Source organism: Buceros rhinoceros, unplaced genomic scaffold, assembly GCF_000710305.1.
Source record: "Buceros rhinoceros silvestris isolate BGI_N320 unplaced genomic scaffold, ASM71030v1 scaffold27964, whole genome shotgun sequence".
NCBI classification, from domain to species: domain Eukaryota; kingdom Metazoa; phylum Chordata; class Aves; order Bucerotiformes; family Bucerotidae; genus Buceros; species Buceros rhinoceros.
The window spans coordinates 10,784-20,097 of NW_010406952.1; the positions used below are offsets into that span (position 1 = coordinate 10,784).

Here is a 9,314-nt window from a genome sequence, read left to right on the forward strand (position 1 = left end):
GCAGGACCCAACAAGGGTTGGGATTAAGCTGTCTTCTCTCAGATACTAGCTCTTACTGTTTATATCCACATCACTGATGATTATGCCATAGGCAGCTGCAAGTTCAAGCAGGCCTGCTAGGTTAGTAGCACTGTGGGTACACTGGTTCCCTGACGCTCTTTGTGTAAATGGTAGAAAAAAAGGCAGCCCAGTCCAGAATTGGCTCAATGCCTCACAGTTGTCTGCGGCCACATTCCCCAACCCAAAGCCATTCACATGGGATTTCTGATAATTATGGATGCTTCTGCTTTAATCTGCTTCAAACAGATACATCAGAGAAAAAACACATAGTCAGAAGTAGCTGCAAGCTTTCCAGCATAGGCATAGCTCCCGTAAATCATCCAGACTACTTTTACGCCCTCTGTCCTTCTTCCCACCCAGACAAAAGTGAAACAATAGTACTAGGGCTTCCCGCTGGCACTGAAGTCCTACTCAAGGTGTAGCTGTTGTCCTCGGTGACACTCCAGCTTACTGGATTTAATGAGTAGAAGGGCTTCAAGCTCGCAGCTCTGCCGGAGTATCTGGCTGCCGAGATGGGTGGCTTACTTTGAACGCCTCTAATTCCAGGAGAGCTTTGTTTATTCTGGTTATGGTGGGATATGGACCCATGTCCACGTTGTATCTGAGAAAGGAAAAGAATTAGTGAGGTACTACGAGCTGGATAGCCAGTGCAGCAGTGAGCACAGGGCAGAGCAGTGTGTTGTGCCTGCCCAGTATGGGAGAAACTTGCAAGCTCGGTACATTTGCATTAAAAGAAAAGGTTCACCCTTGTAGGTTTAAAAACAAATGCCGGAGGAAAGGTTAGCTAGTTCTCCCATCTTCATTAAGCTTTTACATAGTGTGCAGCACAGGGTAAGAAGGCACGATGGTTTTCCTTGGAATCATGCAGCCACTACTTCCATAGCATCAAGACTTTCAACAAATAAAGCCAGATTAACCTTTTCCCCTGTGTGCAGTGTAAATATAAGGCAAACAGGGAGAGAGGACATGGAGTGCGGGCAACCTTAACCTTTCTAAGGACATAGATCAGGTTTCCCCCAGGGCCCTCTGGGAAGAAAGCACAGCTCCTTATTTCCAAGAGCTTCCAAAGGAGACAGTATTTATGACATAGGAAAATTAATGCAGAGAAGAATCCATAACAGCATAGGGCAGGCAGGAGGGATGCTTTCTTAACAGGCACAAGGAGCAGCAGATGATAAGCTCTCACAGCCCAGCACAAGGACTTAGGTGCCCTTGAAGAGTGCCTCAAGCTTAGCCTTAATTACCTTTCAGCATTAAAAACTTGAGGCACCAAGCACAGATCAGCCACGGAAACCTGCAGATGTAGCAGAGAAAAGGGGTCAGCGTAACTCGGGGCCTGTTCCATCGTGCTTCACTGTGGTGGTGAGCTTTGAGAGCAGGATAGAAATTATTTTATCCACCAGTACAGAGGAGCTGTCATGACAATCTCGTTCTTTAATCCAGCATTAATAATACGACAATGGTACAGGGAAAGGAACTTCATAGCAGTTGCTAGTAGAAAAAGCCACCAGCCTTCAGGGAGCTTCATATTTACCAGCTGATCACGACAATCTCAAGGACACATGGCAACTGCTTCTGAGCAAACAAGTCTGCTGGCACGCTGCAGAGGAATGTGATGGAGAGAGGGGGGAGTTTGCGTGGCTGGGAAAAGACGAGTAAATTTTGCTTGTTTGCATTGCGGGAATATCAAGCAGCTCCCGCCAAAGTCAAGACCTGGTATGAGATAGGGCCTTTGCAGGCAGGCTCGGGGACCTGCAGTCTGAAAAGAAGATTCAAAGACAATACATCTAGCTGCTGTCTGGTCAGAGGCAGTTGCCCCACCCCATTCCCCAGGTCACAAAATCTTGGTTGCCTTTCAGAGCACGCATTATTCTCCAGCATAAGATCTCGTAACTAGCCTTTGCTCACCAAGGGCTCTTGTTCCATAATGCTCCTACTACACCAAAGGATATTGCAGGAGCCTTCCTTTTTTCTCTGGCTTTTATAGGAAAGATCCAATTGCCTGCCAAACTAGGATTACTAAATGGAAGAGGCCCGAGTGGCCTCTGGGTTGGTAAGGGTCAGAGCAGCTTGTATGTGAGCTCTCTGAAATCTCTCCCTGCTAAGACTGGACAAACAGAACAGGAAAATACAAAACCACTTGGTTAAAAGTTCCACAGAGCAGAGCTAAGAACTGAACCTGGGTGTCTTGAGCCAAGCTTTGTGCCTATGACAAGACACTTTGAACTCCAAATCTCTTAAAGAAAATATATACAATCTGCGTCCACATCCTCTAGCTGCAGAATCTGGCCATCAGGAGGTTTTAGGCAAGTAAACATCTATTTAAGTCAGTAATGGCCCGTGCAGATGTTTTTCTTATGATGAAGGCACCACATGTAACTCCAGGCACAGGATGGGGTTGTGGTGTGTCTCCACAACTGATTTCCCTTCCTGTTTTGTGGAATTCCTGTATTACGGAATATAACGGGGTTTTCAGCTCTCCAACGGTACACAACACTCTCAGATACTCACTTCATCCCCGACACAGTAGTGCCCAGCAGTACGCTGCAGAATCTGCTCCAGTGCTGTCAAGAGAGGTGGTACACTGGAGTGAGGCATTGGAATTTCATCTGAATGGGACACCAAAGACCTTTTAGGAAATTATGAACAAGAGCATTTTGACCCTGAGCTGAGCAAGAAAAAGGAGCAACTTGGCATAGAACCTAGAAGGAGCAGAAATCTTGCAACAGCGAGTCTTTAGGATCCTTCAGCTTTTTGGGACCTAGGGTGATTTCAGCTGCTTCAGGCAATGCACATGAATTACTAAGAGGACAGTTTATATGTGGCTGGGGAGGGGAAAAATGCGTAAGTTCAGTCAGTTTGCATTTGTCCAGAGGTGAAGATGGGCCTGCCATTTCCAGCACACAGGGGAAAGGATTTTTAGGAAACAAAAAGCACCCTGTTTCTCCCAGGAGGTAAAGAAATACTCTGCTACTTGCTAAGATTGTGCGGGAGTTTGCTATCAGATATCTTTTTTCTGATTACAAAAGCATATAAATATCAATTGATAGCACTTTGAAGCAAAAGGCACTAGTTTGGGAGCAGGTGGGTGGAAAGGAAAAGTGCTGTCAGCCCTCATGCTTCAGGATGAATCAACTGCTGCAGTGTACAAGGATGACCCCGGGCTCTCCCGCTTTCATATGCAAAAGCAGAAGTGCCCTGTGGACAGGATCTTTCCTGAGACCCTAGAGAGCTACCGGTCTGGACAAAGGACTCTGGGCAGGAAGAACATTGTCTCTGCCAGCAGGGCAGGACCCCAGCACACCACCACAGGGAGATCTGTTGCTCTGCTTGAAAAGTAGGACATCCTTGGTGCAGTGTTTTGTAGGGTCGGTTGAAGTGCTGTCATTCTGGATGTGGGACGCACCTTGAAAGCCAGATGCGATGCAGTTCTGAGCCCATTCCAGTTTTTTCTCTCCCATTTGTTTCAGGATGCTCAGGTTCTGTGAAGGCAAGCAATCTCCAGGTTCAACTGACTGCTGCTGACTGGATCTTGCCTACTGCCTTATCCACTGGAGGAGAGGGGAGTTGGGGAGTTGCCAACTAGAAACCCCAGCCTGAGTTCAGCCCTGACCTGACCCTCACCGAATCACGCACCCTGCTGTATCTCTCTCATGGGAATGTCCTTCTGTAACAGCTGCCAGGGTACTCGTTTGCCTCTGCCCTTTGGGTTGCTCAGTTGTCTTCTAGACCCAGCAGTGAAATTGTATGGTTTCAGCTGTTTCTGGAAAGAACCCTGGGGTACTATTGGGTTTTCTTTGTAGGAAATACTACATGGTTGCCATTGGCAGATCAGGCAGAGGCTAAGCAGAGATTTCACTTGCTAATACACAGACTTACGGTCTGCTACTCTATTGGTTGGCAACAATTTAAACAGACTGAACTTCTCAGAGATACTGGAAACAGATTCCTGGAAACCCAGTCTGGTTTTCTCATTCACATGGATGTGACAAGGCAATACCTGGAGTGGCTGAATGCCAGAGACAACATGATCAGCAACCATTCTTGCTTGGGCTCTCTTCTTCGGGTCTTGGGGCAGAAGTCTGGGATCGGGACGGGTGTCTTCTAGGTAATGAATTATAGCTAGCTGTAATGAACAAAGAGATAAGGGGAGGTTATTGGAGAGGCAAGGAAAAGTTCACATCCTGAACATCTGGGAAAGGGGAGATGATTCAAGGGAATACAACAGATTTTCAGTGAAGTTTGTTACCAATCCAAGCAACAGAATATCCCTTTCAATATCTGCTTGGGACCTTGTTGTTATTTAAGCCAGCTGTAATTTCAAGCAAACCCTGGCACAGCCATCTAAGTCAGAGTAAAAACCGCTCAGCAAAAGGTGGAGTGACAAAACAAAGCCGAATTGAATTTAAATCCTTGAAACTCAGCAGTTTCCCAGCAGAGGCTACGTGCTATTTCTGCCCCCAAGTGGGATCGTTTATCACAAACGCCATCTCTTTTCCAATGCTCAGATGAGAGCTCTAGGGGGACAATGGGGCAAAGCCATCCACTCCAGACTGGGCAACAGGCTGGATGAATGATTAACAGAGATGTGGCTGGTAACTCACCGACTGAGAAAGGATAATGCCATCAATTTTCAAGGCTGGGACTTGCTGCATTGGATTCACTGCCTTGAATTCAGCAGAAAACTGTCGAAAGAAACCTGAGATTACCGCAACAAGAAACTATTCTTCCTTGTTTTCTTCCCCTAGAACCCAGTTACCAATGTTTGGGTTTTTTTTAACCTGGCTTTTCCCTCTACCTCAGTACTAATTGCAGTGAGTTATGGTGTATTATTAGTCTACAGCAAGCTCTCACTGAGGCTCAGGGACCACTGCATCCAGGGCCAGACTGCCTTACCTCTTGATAAAGCATCAGTACAAAGCCCGCAACAGATGGTACTGCAGCACTGTCACTGTTCTAGTTCTCCAACTCTGTCTTAGCCCATACTGGCACACTGAGCCGGTGGTACTACTAGTTGCCCAACTCCCCACTATGCCCCCTGACTAGGACTTTCTCAGTGAAGTCCTTTTCTGGCAAGCCTCCCCTTCCTCTGGCAGGTCCTGTGCAGCCCCTTCCAATGTCATCTAGCATCTTTTGGACACACCCCCCCTTCCTGCTAACTGAACGAGCAGCTTTTCTGAAGTCTGTGTCAGTTATGTCGTGCTAAGTAGGAGCAAAAAATCTTCAGCCTTATGAAATCCAGTCACAGATGTTTAAGAGAGGAAAAACCTGTAGACTCCTGCCATTATCTTCTTCCTCTGTCTCGCACGCCAGGGAACACTGTCTGAAAGCAACTATTAATTACGGAGAAGCGGCGAGGAATTCAGTGACTTTGTGAACTTTCTAGGGCTAATCCCAATTCTCCTAATGATCCCCAAGTTCAGTACCGCTGGAGAAAGCAATGGTAGCTGCATCCTTACCTGTTGCCCCCCATCCTTCAGGAGGTTCACTGGCACCAGATCGTAGGAAATCCCTTTCAGAGCCAGTGCTAGGGAGAGCAAAGTGTAGAGCTTCAGACAGGCACGCTGAGACCAGTTTCATTGGTAATGGACTCAGGGAAATGTTACCATCTCCGTTTGAAAAAATAATGTCTTTAAAACCAAAAAAGACCCTATCCCTCCATAAAACTGGCCTGAGTCCATCAAGAAGAGAGTGCTCTGGCAAATGAAAGACCAAAGCACTAAAGATCAGCCTTGGCACTAAAAGCCTGAAAAACTAAAGATCACCCCTGGCAAAAACACTGCATTTTTAAAAAGGAGCCTTGCCACTCTTTGCAGCACAGCCCCTCCTGATTTGGCTTATAGAGGACAGGGGGGTCTGCAAAACTTTGTCTCAGACTGTCTTGGTACAAGTAGGGACCATTCCAGAGTGTAGGGCCCCCTTAGATAATGTGGAAGAAACAGCCATCTGTATCATGTTAGCTTTACAAAGGGAGTAATTCCCTCTAATTAGCTGCAGGCTGAGGGAAGCCCTCCTGTCTGTTCCCCTCCCTTCTCTCTGCTCCAGGTAAGCTGTGCTTTTTCTTCCCTCCCACTGGGGAAATGCCTCACTGTTCCAGGTTCATGTTTGCTGATCTCTCTCTGAATAAGTGACTGATTAATTGGGTTAGTGAAGGAGATGATATTGCAATAACACTAAGACAACAAAGGAGAGCTCAACACTGGATCTTACCAATTCTCACTCTCCAAGAGCAGGAACTTCGGAAATAGCTATAAAGTATTGGCTGAGAAGAGAAAGAGATAAAGTGGTTTTATGGTGGGAACACCAGAGTATTGTAAGGAGAACACTTCACAAACAGAAGGCATTTCAGGAACTGCAAGACAGGGAAGAATAATATTTTGGGGGAGAGAGGGCTTCTTTTTCAAAGTAACCATTCCTGTTTTGGTTGCCCAGGTAGTATCACAGTCTTTCATGCTGGCCCTCTGAATATTTAGTTGCACCTGATGTTTCCAGCAATGCACAAGTGAACTTAAGATTATCCCCTACAAAGCTTCCCTCTTTGTCCCTGTCAGAAGCTGCTAACTTCTTTCTATCCCATCTCAGACTTTTGAAACAAATTTCCCACTGATTGTGCTGAGCACCTGCGGTGGGTGTTTGTGTGGAATGAAATAGCTCTTCCAGCCATGCAGGGCAAGGCCAGGCCTCTTTCCAAACAAGAACAGCTTCTGCTGTTTGAGATGAAGGCCAAGAGGGCAGGCAATTCATTTCCACGTGAACTGTTGCACTGAAGCAGCCTTCCCAGACACTTCCACCCTGCCCAAGCTCTCACCTTTTCAGATGCCATAGTCAGTGTGTGCAATCTACTCCAGGATATAAAAACAACCTCTTTGCTTTCCTTTTTAACTCAGCTGGGATGGGGGAAGGCTTGTCTCATAAAGCCAATGAGGAAAGGACTATGCCCCCAAACCTGTGCCCAGGACACAAAAAACAGCCAGTCAGATTCAATTCTGAGTGCCTGTAATCAGCTGCATCCACTTTGTGTGCTATACTGCAGCCCCAGCCCTAATATCTCAATCATTAACCAGCTCTGAAGTTGGAAATGCATTTAAGAACCCTTTCCCTAGCAAAATTCTAGATTTTTAGACGATTTCTAGACGAAAAGTCTAGAAATAAGTAAGGTATCTAGAGAGCCTGTCAGGCTATCAGCAGTTGCCAATGAAGAAATATAACCCTGGCAAACAAAACACGGAAACTGAAGCCATATGCAGAATTTCTGTTTCACTAGGAAATGACTGTCAGATCCCTGATCGGGGCTGCCTTTGTGGGGAGGTCCAGTAGGGTCCCCCTGTAGCCCTCCTCCCATCTGCACCAGGCAGTGCAGAGCGTTTTCTATGTTGCAGGCCTGGGGGAGGCTTCTGCTCTGCTCCCAGGCCAACTTCATGCAAAATATGAAGCTTGCTTTTTGTGCTCTGGTCTTGTCTTTCCACACAGGAAATGGGTATCCATGCATGTCTCTAAATAACTCCATAATCAGGTCTCTACTTCCTTCCGCAGATCCCATGGCACGTCAGGGATCTCCACCATCTCAAAATAGATAGAAATTATAACAGAGACTGACAGCAAGGCAGAAAAATGCACGAATTTGCTCACCGGTGATTTGCTCACACAACCTGCCAACAGAAAATCAGAGAGACCCTGAGGATCTCTGTGCTCCAGTCCTCTTTGTAAACTTGATGCTTGTCTTGCAGTTTAGATTGGTGCGAGTAACTTCAAATGAGGTATGCGTTTGATTAAGTTTCTCTAGTCAAATTTTACTGGAGAAATGGTTTATAAGTGAGGAGGGAAGCGATGGCAGTATTGGCAACACCTTTGTGGACAAAGTATTGACTGACTTTTTATAATCCTCAGCTTCTGAAATTAGGGCATTAGAAATCTCACCTACACTTTTGTATCTTTTTCAAATGTTTAGCCTGCTGGGTTGCGGGGAAACAGAAACTGTGACTTCAAAAGGGAAACATACAGCATTCGTGACATACTATTTGTACTTGGTTTTCCAGGGGACCTGGCTGATAATTTTTTGTCTCAGAAATTCAGTCCCTTCACCACATCTGTTTTGGACTCCCGCCTCACAGCTGGCAAAGACATTTCTCCTAATCGTCTTTACAGTCCTTTCTTGTTTTTGCAGCCTGTGCTGTCATTTTTAATAAATGGTGCTAAGCTAATTGCTTCGCTTTGTAATTTTAAGGCCCCAAGGGACTTCACCAAAAAGAACACGGAAAACAACCCATTCCTCAGCGAGGACCTGTGTCTCCAGAGGCTGGGGCCTGGAGAGATCTCTTAAGTTCACGCTGTTTTGCTCCCAGCAGCAGGGCAGATCACACACAAACCAGTCTGCTAAGTAAAGACTAGAAACAGCAGGACAAGTTCCAGGATGACATTCTATCTAGTGTTTCTCAGAGGAAGAGCTGAGCACAGGCCAGGGAAGTAGCAGGGAAGAACTGCCTCCGTTTACAACTCCGTCAGGTGCAATGCCCATGGGCTGCAGGTGAGACTGGTTGGAGCTGGGAGGATAGCAGGAGGATAACATTTGCTGATGTCTACTGAGACTTCTGGTTTGTTTCCGTTTTCATTTCAGCATCAGTGGCACAGTGAGAGAAGTTTGGGCTTAAATCCTAATCGAGAGTAAAAATCTGGGAAATGCATTTCAGCGTTCAGGAAGATGGAAGAGACACCCCAAACTCTGTGTGTTGAGCTCTCAAGTTTCCAAGTCTGTCCCCTTCAGTACAGTCTCCTTTGGATATCAACTCTTTCCAGACTATATTGGGCATGGATTTGGAAAGGCAAAGCCTTTCACCCATTTTCTGGAGGCCCATCACTCCAAGCAGCATGCAGACATGGACTGACACAGCGCAGCCACCCGTGTGGGACACGAGAGAGGAAACCGCTTCTTGGAGGCTTGTGTAGGGGAAACCTCAGCGTCTGAAAGGCACTGCCTGTATTCTGTTGGGTTAAAATGTAAAGGTATAAGCAGAAGGCACAGGTAGGCTCCTAAACTCCCAGCATGTCTGCGGCAGGCATTGGCGTTAACAGCTGACATGGATAAACTAGAGTAAACTCCACCACTGCTTTGAAGGGCATTAGTTTGACTGAGCACGGGGGCAAACTCCTCGGTCTCCATTGAGACAAAGAGGGAGGTGCAGGCCGGGCCAGCGGGAATCTATTGATCTCCTCCCGGTAACCAGCACCCAGCCTTGCCGGGGGGGCCGGGGCACCCG

At 46.7% G+C, this 9,314-nt stretch overlaps 1 protein-coding gene across 2 annotated transcripts; it reads right to left on the bottom strand.

The window, feature by feature from the left end:
* Window positions 1-534: 534 nt before the first annotated feature.
* Window positions 535-6,883, bottom strand: GSTZ1 (glutathione S-transferase zeta 1). 2 transcript variants are annotated; one of them, XM_010134316.1, is made up of 9 exons: window positions 6,869-6,883; window positions 6,275-6,322; window positions 5,520-5,543; window positions 4,665-4,745; window positions 4,061-4,186; window positions 3,467-3,542; window positions 2,572-2,624; window positions 1,305-1,354; window positions 535-661 (listed from the first exon to the last, which is right to left on the bottom strand). In XM_010134316.1, the coding sequence occupies exons 1-9, from the start codon at window positions 6,881-6,883 to the stop codon at window positions 535-537; spliced, it is 600 nt and encodes a 199-aa protein (XP_010132618.1). The 2 variants fall into 2 exon arrangements, with proteins under 2 accessions (XP_010132618.1, XP_010132617.1); XM_010134315.1 differs by having other exon boundaries at window positions 5,520-5,587; window positions 6,271-6,322.
* Between the last annotated feature and the right edge of the window lie 2,431 nt (window positions 6,884-9,314).